The sequence below is a fragment of the Hyperolius riggenbachi genome, chromosome 3 (assembly GCF_040937935.1).
Source record: "Hyperolius riggenbachi isolate aHypRig1 chromosome 3, aHypRig1.pri, whole genome shotgun sequence".
Taxonomy (NCBI): Eukaryota; Metazoa; Chordata; class Amphibia; order Anura; family Hyperoliidae; genus Hyperolius; species Hyperolius riggenbachi.
Window position 1 is genome coordinate 184,581,953 of NC_090648.1, and position 13,936 is coordinate 184,595,888.

Consider the following 13,936-nt stretch of genomic DNA (forward strand, 5'->3'; position numbering starts at 1 on the left):
ACTTTCTAGTGGTATGTAACTGTTGCGATCTGTGTTCTTAAAAAAGGTGGAGGTGCTGCATTTTTTTGCCTCATTAGTAATGACCAAATCTAAAAAATTGACTTTGTCTATACTGTATTCACAATTAAAAACAAGATTATCATTGTTCAAATTAATAAAAGCAATAAAATCCTTCAATGAAACCTCATCTCCCTTCCAAATTAAAAACACGTCGTCTATAAATCTCCTCCATAAAATCAGATTCTCATGTTGTTTGCTAAAAATAAAGTTATCTTCCCATCTGGCCATAAATAAATTAGCCAGGCTTGGAGCATACCTCGCCCCCATAGCCACGCCCTTAATCTGTTTATAAAAAGATCCATTAAAAGCAAAATAGTTATGGCTCATTGCAAAATTCAAAGCTTCAATCAAGAAGTCCACCATATTCTCTCTCATATTTGTAGCATTAACCAAATAGTATTCTACAGCTTTAAGTCCAGCATGTTGATCAATCACAGTGTATAAGGAAGAAACGTCTGCAGTAACTAAAAAATGGGGTGATAAAAATTCAAAAGTGTCTAAAATCTCAATAAGGTGCTTCGAATCTTTGAGGTAAGAAGGTGCTTTTACAACTAATGGTTGCAAGAAAGTATCTAAAAAGTGTCCCAATAGGGAAGTGACAGAATTTATTCCACTGACAATAGGCCTCCCAGGGGGGTTTGTTGCATCTTTGTGCATTTTCGGTAAGCAGTATAGTACAGGGGTTCGTATATATGAGGGCACTAGGTACTTGCTTTCTTTTTCCATAACTAGACCCCCTTGGGTTCCTCTCTTCACCAGTTCTTTTAATTCCTGGTGATATTTGTAACCTGGATCTCCTCTCATAATTTGGTAGGTTTGGGCATCTTTCAATAGATCATTTACCATATTTATATATTTACATGTGTCCATAACCACTATGCCCCCCCCCCCCTTTATCTGCAGGTTTAATAGTAATTTGCTTGTCAGTAACTAGTTTTTTCAAAGCCGCGTCCATATTATAATCCCTCCAGACTTTCTTGATGGGTAGATTTTCAATATCTCTAATAATCAAGGATTTAAATGTTTCCACAGAATGATTGTTAGATAGCTGTGGATTAAATGTGGATCTATTTTTCAGGCCACTTTTTAAATATTGTCCATTGGTACTAATATCAACAGTAGAATTTGTTGGTCCAGGATTAGTGGCAAAAAATTTCTTTATACTCAGTTTTCTTGCAAACTTATGTGTATCCACAAACATTTGAAATTTGTTCAATGATTTAGGGGGCGCATACTTGAGCCCCTTATCCAATAGTTTAAGTTCTGGTTCTGTCAGTGTCTTACTGCTGAGGTTAAATATGCCACCTCCTAATTTCCTTTTGGCTTTTTGTTGCTGATTTCTCCTTTGGAGTTTAATCCCTCCCCTTTTTCCTCTAGTTCTTCTTCTAATGATCTTTTCCTCCTTTCTCTCTGAGGCACTGGTTTCTCTAAAAAATGGTTATTAGGATCTTCCGTGATAACGGGACTCTCTATTTGAGTTTCCAAAGCTGTAAATCTATTATAGACTGGGGGGTAATATTTTGGTGCTGGAATGGTGGGGTTATATCTTGGTTTAGGTCTCCAGTGCGGACGTGGTGATGGTCGATTGTATTGGAAGTCTCTATAGGGTCTCCTTGGTAGAACAGGAGGAGGTTTGGGTCTATAGATGCAGGATTTTAACAAAACGATAGATGACATCAAGGATAAATTAGACCCATTCCGAGAATTGGAGGACTATAAAAAGACCTCTGGTGATCTTCAATCACATTTTAAAAAAAGTAGATGAGGATCTGAGGATTAAAAAACAAAAGAAGTATGTACGGGATTTTAATGATTATAATCAGAATAGAGCTTACCAATGGCAGGCTAAGTCGGCACCAGCAGTCCCTACCATCCCCCAGGATAACCTTAGACCCACTGTACCTCACCCTTGCCCTGATCCTTCAGGGTACAAGACCCCACGTACCTTGGTTCCGAAAAAGTTCGTGTATCACACACCTTATCAAAATTATCCTCCTAAAAGACCTGGAAGACCAGCTTATGGTCCTCCTAAACCATTCTATAGACCCAAACCTCCTCCTGTTCTACCAAGGAGACCCTATAGAGACTTCCAATACAATCGACCATCACCACGTCCGCACTGGAGACCTAAACCAAGATATAACCCCACCATTCCAGCACCAAAATATTACCCCCCAGTCTATAATAGATTTACAGCTTTGGAAACTCAAATAGAGAGTCCCGTTATCACGGAAGATCCTAATAACCATTTTTTAGAGAAACCAGTGCCTCAGAGAGAAAGGAGGAAAAGATCATTAGAAGAAGAACTAGAGGAAAAAGGGGAGGGATTAAACTCCAAAGGAGAAATCAGCAACAAAAAGCCAAAAGGAAATTAGGAGGTGGCATATTTAACCTCAGCAGTAAGACACTGACAGAACCAGAACTTAAACTATTGGATAAGGGGCTCAAGTATGCGCCCCCTAAATCATTGAACAAATTTCAAATGTTTGTGGATACACATAAGTTTGCAAGAAAACTGAGTATAAAGAAATTTTTTGCCACTAATCCTGGACCAACAAATTCTACTGTTGATATTAGTACCAATGGACAATATTTAAAAAGTGGCCTGAAAAATAGATCCACATTTAATCCACAGCTATCTAACAATCATTCTGTGGAAACATTTAAATCCTTGATTATTAGAGATATTGAAAATCTACCCATCAAGAAAGTCTGGAGGGATTATAATATGGACGCGGCTTTGAAAAAACTAGTTACTGACAAGCAAATTACTATTAAACCTGCAGATAAAGGGGGGGGGGGGGGGGGGGGGCGTAGTGGTTATGGACACATGTAAATATATAAATATGGTAAATGATCTATTGAAAGATGCCCAAACCTACCAAATTATGAGAGGAGATCCAGGTTACAAATATCACCAGGAATTAAAAGAACTGGTGAAGAGAGGAACCTGAGGGGGTCTAGTTATGGAAAAAGAAAGCAAGTACCTAGTGCCCTCATATATACGAACCCCTGTACTATACTGCTTACTGAAAATGCACAAAGATGCAACAAACCCCCCTGGGAGGCCTATTGTCAGTGGAATAAATTCTGTCACTTCCCGATTGGGACACTTTTTAGATACTTTCTTGCAACCATTAGTTGTAAAAGCACCTTCTTACCTCAAAGATTCGAAGCACCTTATTGAGATTTTAGACACTTTTGAATTTTTATCACCCCATTTTTTAGTTACTGCAGACGTTTCTTCCTTATACACTGTGATTGATCAACATGCTGGACTTAAAGCTGTAGAATACTATTTGGTTAATGCTACAAATATGAGAGAGAATATGGTGGACTTCTTGATTGAAGCTTTGAATTTTGCAATGAGCCATAACTATTTTGCTTTTAATGGATCTTTTTATAAACAGATTAAGGGCGTGGCTATGGGGGCGAGGTATGCTCCAAGCCTGGCTAATTTATTTATGGCCAGATGGGAAGATAACTTTATTTTTAGCAAACAACATGAGAATCTGATTTTATGGAGGAGATTTATAGACGACGTGTTTTTAATTTGGAAGGGAGATGAGGTTTCATTGAAGGATTTTATTGCTTTTATTAATTTGAACAATGATAATCTTGTTTTTAATTGTGAATACAGTATAGACAAAGTCAATTTTTTAGATTTGGTCATTACTAATGAGGCAAAAAAATGCAGCACCTCCACCTTTTTTAAGAACACAGATCGCAACAGTTACATACCACTAGAAAGTTGCCATCATCCCAGCTGGCTAAAGGCTATACCATCGGGACAATTTTTGAGAGTTTTTAGGAACTGCACCCATTATGAAGATTTTGTGAGACAATCTGATGTACTGATTGATAGATTTGTGGAAAAAGGTTACGAGAATGATTTATTAGTACAATTACGAGATGAGATAGGCACAAAAAATAGAATGGAAATGATTAAGGGACGCAGTGCACCAAGGGATCAAGGGGATAATTTATTTTCCTGTGCCTTTATCACTGACTTTAACCTGCAACATAAAGAAGTAAAGAAATTGGTGGATAAACATTGGCCCATATTAAGATTAGACCCTGACTTAACGGGGCTAATTACTGACAAACCCCAAGTTATCTTTAGAAAAGCACCTAATCTGCAGAATCGGATCACGAGCAGCACTCTGTACAAGCAATCTGTATGTAAGCCTACTTTCTTGGAACTGGAGGGTTTTTATAAATGTAAAAAATGCTTTGGATGTCGGACATGTTTAAATCAACCTAGAAAAATGACCAGCTTCACTAGTACCTATACGGGAGAAACATTTAAAATCAAACCCTTCTTGAATTGTAACAGCACGTACATTGTATACTTATTGGAGTGCCCTTGTGGCCTCCAATATGTTGGAAAAACTGAGAGAGAATTTAAACGAAGACTATATGAGCATGTATATAATATAAGGAAAGCAGAAATAGACCACTCAGTCCCTAATCACTTTAAAAGTGCTCATAATAAAGATCCCTCTGTCCTGAAATATTGTATAATAGACCAACTCAAAGAGGACTGGAGGGGATCGAATAGGGACAGAGATTTATATAAATTAGAGACCAAATGGATCTTCACCTTGAAAACCATGCAACCAAGGGGTTTGAATATTGATTTTAACATTAATTGTTTTATTGATAATTCATAGGTGCAATAATGACTTTGGACACTAGATGTCAGATTATCTATTTATATGGGAAATTGTGCAATAAGATATATGATAAGAGTATATTGGGGAATAACTGTATATGATTTATAATACTGTATATAACACTAAATAGGTATATATTTCAACAATGTGAAGTTGTATTATGATATGCGGTACGGAATCCGCGCTCAGGACATGAGATGAACTGTTCTGCGCATAATGAACAAACGAGTGAGCGGAGATGTTTTAACTACATCTCCCGACACTCTCTCTGGCCGGAACTGGTAGCTAGCGTAGTATCGCTATGGATACCCGCACGACCAATAGGAGCACATTGAGGGAATGGGCTGTGACGTATGTCACTCCCAAGCACCCCTGCGCCAGTGTCAGATGGCGCTTGCCCACCAATCAGAGCAGAGCGCACCGGGGAATTGAATCAGCCGGTGAATGAGCCCGCGGCGATTTCAATTATCATCGGAGGAGGTAATCTTTTATATACTTGCCCAGAAAGCTCAGTCTCCAGTGTTCCCTGACGACGGCGGAAGGCCGAAACCGGTCGGAACGGTAACTGTACAAAGAGATCGTGAGACTGTTTTTGTGTATCTATATACACTATATGCTTACTACTACTAAGGGTCCCTGTCAAAAGGACCCCTAAAGTAAGATATTGTATATGTGGTATCATGTAAAGTTTATTAAAGTATATTGCTTTTAATGACAGTGAGTGACCTGTTGATGATTTTTATCCTGGTGATGGTCACTGTCTGAGGATATGCACTGTGGTGTTTACAGATAACAGTGTGATCGCCTAGCGCTGTGGATTTACATTTGGAGTTCTATTAAAACCTATTGTGGATATGGTTATCCTGAGCAGCTGGTGAAAAAGACATTTATAGAGGAAATTTCAAGTTGGAGCAGCGCCTGTATTTGCATCTTTCAAATAGCGTTTTATAAAACAGCAGAACGGTGTGCCATTGAACAATGCAGGGAGCTAGCAGAGGGGGTCGGGCTGGCAGCGGAGGTCGGGCTGGAGAGACAGCGGGCTGGCAGCGGAGGTCGGGCTGGAGAGGCAGCGGGCTGGCAGCGGAGGTCGGGCTGGAGAGACAGCGGGCTGGCAGCGAGGTCAGGATGGAGAGGCAGTGGGGGTCGGGCTGGAGAGACAGCGGGCTGGCAGCGAGGTCAGGATGGAGAGGCAGTGGGCTGGCAGCGGGGGTCGGGCTGGAGAGACAGCGGGGTGGAGGGAGGATTACGCAGCATGTGTATACATTACCTCGTCCCGGCCGGCGATCGCTCCTTCACTTCATAGCTTGCACGAGTCCTGCATCCAGCCAATCACCATGCGGAAACTGAAGCCGCATGGTGATTGGCTGGATGCAGGACTCGTGCAAGCTATGAAGTGAAGGAGCGATCGCCGGCCGGGACGAGGTAATGTATACACATGCTGCGTAATCCTCCCTCCACCCCGCTGTCTCTCCAGCCCGACCCCCGCTGCCAGCCCACTGCCCGCTGCCTCTCCACCCTGACCCCGCTGCCTCTCCAGCCCGACCCCCGCTGCCAGCCCACTGTCTCTCCAGCCCAATCACTGCAAAAAAATATTAACATATAAAACGATAAATATCGTTTTAAGTGCAGCGCCAGCGCCATTCTGACACTATTGGCGCTGTGCGCCATTTTTGCCTGTCCCCTCTGGACCACTTTTTTTGGCCCAAACGTTAGGCTTATACTCAAGTATATACAGTATATTTAGTCTTAAAGTACCATGGGCCTACACTGTATGCACTTCACAGAACTGATATTTATAGACTTTGCTATGTGCTAGGGATGTCCACTCTGCTGTGATCTTTAGTTGTATTGTACTTACATTTCCCTTAGAACTGTCGCTGCCCACCGCTCTCCCATGCACATTGGGTTTTCAAAGCCCGTCTACCATGATGTCCACCATTGTGTGTGCATGCATGCTTGTGATAACACCATTGTGAGTGCTTTCTTTTGTTCATATATTGACCTTTCAAGAGCTACCACTTTGTTCTGATGTGGTCCAGTTGAGGGTTGCAAACTTTAACCACTTAACAACAGCAGTTTTTAGAGATGCAGCTAAGTAGAGCCTGGTACATGCTTCTGATTTTGATTAGTCTATTACTGGCCAAGGTAAATTTGACCATTGTTTGGCCAATCAATATTTGATGTATGTTACATGCTGGTTTACAGTGAATGGGATGCATAAGTGTATCCGTTGCTGTACAGATTCCATATTTTTTTCAAATGAATGGCAGTCCACCCACTGAGCACTGAAAATGCATGCAGCAGTGGGTTGTGTGCTGTGATGTATGCGCTGCCATTACATAGTAGTGGCACCACACCTGGCTGGCAACTGATGCACTGACACAGCACATTTAGTGTACACCGCCCCTTATTAACCATTGTTGTCCAGTGTTCTCCCACCTTAAAGTAGACCTGAACTCAGAACTTCCTCTCTGCTCTAAAAGATATACAACAGCATAATGACCTTTAAACAAAAAACATTTCTTTGTTACAGCTGATACAAATCCTAAAATGAATCTGCACTGTTTCTACTTCCTGATTCATGGAAGCAGACATAATGTTTACAGCCTGTGCTTTCAAATGGGCTTATCTGGTTATCTGCCATATGCAGTCATGTGACACAGGGGAGGATCAAATTACAACTTGTGATTAGACACAAATGAGGGGAGTTAAACTGGCTAAACTCCCTAAATACATACAGGGTACATTTCTCTATGTTTACCTCCTGTCCTGTGCAAGGGTTCAGGTCCACTTTAATAAATCAGCGGCAGAGTATTAGAAAGTGTCTGCTACTAACGGGCTGCTAATATGCCGGGTAGCCTTTTTTTTCAGCTCCAATATTAATTGGTTATTTAGCGATTCCAGCAGCTCTTTGTTTAAAAATAAAAAGGCTGCTTTGTAATTAGACTTGCTTTTCCATGAATTAGATGTTCCATTTATCCTATGCATTACTGCAATGTTTCACACATAATAAAATCATAATCATCCAATTTAGAGAAACACTTTACCAGTATAAACGTAGCTGAATTGGATAGTCATTGCTTGAACATCAGATCTTCACACTCCGCTGAAATGTATCACAATTTATCTGGATGTTATTTTTACAGCATAAACAGTTTTTGACAACTTTAACTGTTGTGCTTCTATAATTCAGCTGGTGCCAGTGTATCTCCATCAATGACCCTGTCAGCATCAGCAATTGCAAATTCATTGTATTCATCTGCTAGTAAAATGAGCTTAGCCAGGAATAAAATTACATTAAAATACAAAGTGCTATTTATTTTTGGAGTACTTGACATGATTTTAAAATGGTGAATCTGATCATGATTAAATGGCTTGATGCTATGAAATTATATTGCCCTCCCCCCCCACAACAGACTTATTAGGTTGCACATGTAATATTCAGTGGTCCGTGGAAAATGCCACTGTTAAAATTGTGATCAGTTTTGTCGGCTGCAGGGCTAGACCAAGCAAAGATGAACCCAGACTGCTTTTAAGCTGGAAATACTAGTGGCCAATCAGTTCCAAGTAATGCTAATGACATCACCACCAGTATAAACACCAGTGATGTCAGCAAGGTAAAGGAGATCTCAGAAGAAGAAGGGCCTTGTGGCTCAGTGCCTTGCCTATTAGCAGACAAACTTGGTAGCACCCAACCCCTTCCCACCCCACTGTCCCCTATTTGTGATCTGTGTAGGATAAGCACAGCTACCTTGTTTTTCTGAATGCTGAAACGCGTGAAATGCGAAAATTTGCGTGAAAACGGCCGTGCTAACAGTTAGCACTCTTTTGTGAATCAAGCCCATAGTTATTAATCAATAATTCAAATTTAAAACGTAAGTTAGTTAGTCAATAGATTAACTCAACTTTAGTGTGGATCTCAGGTTCGGGAAGGTCCTGTGTTAAGAAAAAATGTTATACAAAAACAATTCGACCAACTTGGGTTTCATATGGTTTTCAGTCAGAATGCCAGCTTCACTGTACAGCAGAACCTGCAAGAATGGCCAACTTACCTAACATAAAAAAAATCTATACTTCCAGTTTAGAGCGTAAAACGTTCATTCAAAGCTCGCTCATTTTAACAATGTATACCTTAGTAGTTCTGCTAACAGCTGAAAAGTCATGGATGGTCAGGTGTTGGTGGACACTGGACAGAATAACAGTAGGAACTAAATCCAGTATATGTATAAATTATGTGTTCAAATACTGGCCTCCAAAGGATTAGAATATAATTTTCTCCCTGTAAAAACTTAGCCCAAGCCATTATTGGGCAAGCCACTCTCATACTACCGTATATACTCGCATATAAGCCGACCCGCGTATAAGCAGAGGTACACACTTTCCCCTCAGAAACCAGGAAAAAGTGATTGACTCGCATATAAGCCCCCTCCACAGTAGCCAGATATTCCCCCAGTACAAGTCACCCCCCCCTCCCCATAGCCAGATGTGCTCCAGGATCACACTAGATGGCATCATAGATATATGACACAGCGATTTCCACACAGGAAGAATCCCCACTGCTGATACGTTGCTTGCACGCTCTTCTCCACAAGCCAGGGGACACAGGTAGTCTTAAGCAGTGCACTATGCACACCGTGATGTAGGGCATGGGGGGCATGGACACAGCAGGGCACAAACTGGTAAGAGCAGGATCACTAGTGCACGATCCTTGCACTCCTCTGCCATTAACAAAACCTGCTCCACCTTCTGTTTTGCTCCACTGACATGCATATAAGCCGAGGGGGTAACTTTTCAGCACTTTTTTATGATGAAAAATTAGGCTTATATGAAAGTATATACAGTAAATATTTTTAGTGACAAGATATTGAAAGCATAGGCTTTTCCTTTTGTGGCTTCTTGGCTCCTGTAATTCCCCAAAACAGGCTCCCTTTGTATGCTTAGCAGCCAATCAGCTGTTTTCATGGGTTACTGAACTATTATATCTGCTCATTGCATGAGTTTAAAGAATTTATATTCTCTGTATCTAATCTTTAATGGTATTCTATGCAGCCTTACCACCCTTTATCCAGTGCACATTTAAAGAAAATGAGTCTGTAGCTTTTGCGGCCTGTAGTTCCTGGTAAAGGAGAGCAGGTAGTGACTGTAGCCACACCCCCAACCCTTCTGCCTATACATATTCCTCTGTACTGGAGAAAGGGCTGGCCTATAGTGAGGTGGAACTCTGCCCTGATTCTCTACCAGTGATTCAGTTGTTGGTAAGTGGACACACCTGGCTAGAAGTCAGGGTCAGCTCCAATGCAGAGGTTTTCAATAGTCAGATGGATAGGTGGAAGGGGGGGGTTGCGGGGTAGCAGGTAGAAATGCAGTCATTCACTCTACACCGGGAAGTATACTGAATTGGTGATATTTTTCTGCTTCATTGGAACTTATTGTTCTGATGAAGCACTGCAGAAAGACTGGTGAGGCTGTAAAGAATGCACTCAGTGTCAGTCACTGTGTCATGTTTGCGCCATCTCACATTAAAGCCCAGCTCAATGCACAAATATTGGGGCGCCTCTTCTATAACTGCCTGTAACTGAATACAAATAAAAAAATATATAACTCTAGTAAAGAAAAAAAAAAAAAGAAAAAAAGTCATGTGACCACTGGCACAGTGCCAATTTACTTGCTCTTCACCATCACCCCAGTTGGCTAGAATGGGAAAAGCCCTGACTTGTCTTAGCTGAGTAAGGGTTAAGGATGACTAAGATATCCTTGGGTGCAATATGTGCTACCATAGACAGGCTGGCAGAAGAAGGAGCAGAATTCAAGTCACCATAATCTCTGGTATCTAAAAATAATTTTCTAATTTTAATATTTTGGCTCATTAATGACTGCCTCTTCTCCTCAGTACTGTTGCCCATCTTCCTCCCATATGTGTAGGTATGAAGGATTGTTAAATCTGTCAGATACTGTTTATGCATTCAAATGCCACCTTGTTTCTCTAGGCTGCTTTGTCCGATCAGCCCAACAGAATGAACAGGAAACCACAAACTATATTTCAAGGGTAGCTGACAAAATTGCTGAGCATGAGAAATACAAAATATTGCTGCTATTAGCAAAACAAGGAGTCATTTTTAATACTTAGGGCCAGCCTACAATAGAACATATCACGTCTCCTCTAATGTATTTATTTTCCTGCAACCATTTCACTGGTGAATACATAAGCAGAAAGCCAGACTGCTTAGGATGCAATAATTGTAAACTCCCTTCAAGCCAAATGCAAATATTCCTGTAGTGAGTGCGTGCGATTATTTAGGGGGAGCTATTTTGACAGCTGAACATAACATATATAGTTATAAGTAGAAATGCTTGTAATGTATATAAATTATACAGCTATTTCTTCCAGCCCTAATTTTAATTTAGATGAAGTCATATATTTTCCTTTTGGCGGAACCATTTTGCAAATCACACAGAAAATGGAAAACTGTGGAAATCTGTTAAAGAAAAGTTCAAGGAATAGAATGAAATGCATGTAAACTTTTTTTTTACAGTGCTATTGTACCAGTGCAAGCTAACAATGCAATTGTAAGCTGTGTTGGATGATTACCTTTCTTAGATGGAGAAGATGAGATATTAAGCGTGGACTTTTTACCAAAGAATCGTCGGAATTTGTTATTTCCATCTTGAAATTCGCTTTCTTTAATGGCAGCTTCCTGCGCCAGTCTCTCTTGTTCCTGTCTTTGGAATTCCTCTGTGGATTTGTACATAAGAAAGATAATAGTTATAAGTAACAACGAGTTCTGAAGCACAATGATCACCAAACTGGACTAGCACCACCATCATCATCATCATCAAAATAAGACTAACAATATTGTATCCAAGGAATTTGCAGAAAGACAAAGGCAAACTTAAAGGACACCCGAGATGAAATAATAAACTAATGAAATAAGCGATTGTATCTATCTTCCTTCTCCTAAAAATGACTTTTTAAGATATTCCACAGTTTTATTTTATGTATAAATCTACTTTTTAAGTTTTAACTGTTTTATTGTTTTTGCTCAATGACACATTCATCGAAGTATGGCAGAGCTAAAATCTATGAATTGTTTTGAAATCTATGGACCCTTTTTTATCTCTTTCCTGCGTGCTTTTAGAAGCTATTTTCTGCTAGGAAAGTGTTTTATAGTTGGAATTTCTTATCAGTGGGGGTCACACTGTAGTCACTTCCTGTCAGGACGGAGTCAGCCACTTACATACCTGATATTTAACTCTTTCAGGCAGAGAATGAAAAAAAGGAACACAGCATAGTTATTTGCGTGCTAGGCACTGTACATACACGTCTATCTCATCATGTCACATGTCACCTCGGGTATCCTTTAACCTCCCTGGCGGTTTATTTATTTTGCCAGGGAGGCTGAAATGGGGGTTTTTTTAAATTAAAAAAAAAATATTTCATGCAGCCAACTGAAAGTTGGCTGCATGAAAGCCCACTAGAGGGCGCTCCGGAAGCGTACTTTCGATCGCCTCCGGCAATCGAAAGTAACAAGATAGGCCGCAATGAGCGGCCTATCTTGTTTCGCTTTCCTCGTCGCCATGGCGACGAGTGGAGTGACGTCATGGACGTCAGTCGACGTCCTGACGTCAGAGCCGCCCGATCCAGCCCCTAGCGCCGGCCGGAACTGTTTGTTCCGGCTGCGCTGGGCTCGGGCGGCTGGGGGGACCCTCTTTCGCCGCTGCACGCGGCGGATCGCCGCGGAGCGGCGGCGATCGGGCAGCAGACGCGGCTGGCAAAGTGCCGGCTGCGTGTGCTGCTTTTTTCAGAATGCAAATCGGCCCAGCAGGGCCTGAGCGGCGACCTCCGGCGGCATACCCCGAGCTCAGCTCGGGATTACCGCCAAGGAGGTTAAAGTAAACCTAAGATGACAGGAAGTAAAAGTTTTATACATAACTGGGGCTTCCTCCAGCCCCCTCCGCGCAGATTGCTCCCACGCTGGCGTCCAAAGCTTCCTGTTCTCTGCAGCCAGTCGGACATACTGTTCATGCACGGCCCAGCTGCCGCACCCGCACGGCCACGTTCTGCACCAGACACAGGATTCTCCCAGCCGTGGGAGTGAAATGGGGAGCATGCTTGGCCGCACTGCACCTGCGCTGGCTGGCCAAAGGCCAAAGATATCAGGGCTACTGTGGGAGGATCCAGGAGGCTTTGGGTGCCCGCATGGGAGTGATCTGCGTGGAGGGGGCTGGTGGAAGCCCCAGGTATGAATAAACTTTTACTTCCCATTGTCTAAGGTACACTTTAAAATAATAGAAAGTAGTCATAATACCGCACCAGACCATATACTGTAAGTCAGTATAAATTCAGCTTTATTGTCAAATACGAATGAAAACAACTAAAAACACATATATGCCAATGGGGTCAATGCATTTGCCATGTGGCATGGCTTCCTCAAAGGTTGATGCACAACCTCTGAGGAAGCCACGTCACGTAGCAAATTGCGATAGGTGTAACGGGGGTCTCGACGGCATGTCTCCTCTCTGCTCCACTTTGGTAAAGTTCTTCCCTTTATGGTTATTTATTATCTCACTTCTCAGTTTGCTCTCTTAGATCAGTGTTTCTCAACATTTTATTGGTATGTACCCCTTTTAAAACCCTGTACTCACCAAGTACCCCCTAGCATAGTAAACATTATCACACGTACCCCTTGACAAATATATATTTAATCGTAGTACATTATAATTGGTTCTAAACCATTTCCAAGCATTAACTATTGCTTTTAATTAGCTAAAATACTCATTTGGTGCTGTTTAAATAAGATTTATCATTTTCTAAAACTCTAAATTTGTTATTTAGCCCGAGTACCCCCTAGAACCCTCAGAAGTACCCACTTTGGTACGCGTACCACACGTTGAGAACCTATCTCTTAGATCACCTACCTTATTTTATATTTATATTATATATTTATTATTTATTTATTTGGCAGATTGTTATATTATTGGGGACATGCATTGCCTTTACATTGTTTTGATTTGTTGTGATGTTTTTACTACAATAAAAGAGCATAAATTGAACTGGATGGTGCCGGCTGCTTCCTTACTACATGCTTAACGGTCCAGAGTGCTGCTGGATCCTAGCCTGGCACATCATCTACTGGCAACAGGAGGTGTGCTTCACACTATTATTTGTGCTGTTCTATGCAGAAGGCATAATGAGCAGGAAT

General features: G+C 41.4%; 1 protein-coding gene across 1 annotated transcript in view; it reads right to left on the bottom strand.

Annotated features, from left to right (window-relative positions):
* SLC12A1 (solute carrier family 12 member 1) overlaps positions 1-13,936 on the bottom strand; it is a 175,290-nt gene that overhangs the window by 25,334 nt on the left and 136,020 nt on the right. The window contains exon 20 of the mRNA XM_068272513.1: positions 11,326-11,469. Within this exon, the coding sequence (XP_068128614.1) occupies positions 11,326-11,469 (144 nt within the window). The remainder of the gene's footprint in view (positions 1-11,325; positions 11,470-13,936) is intronic.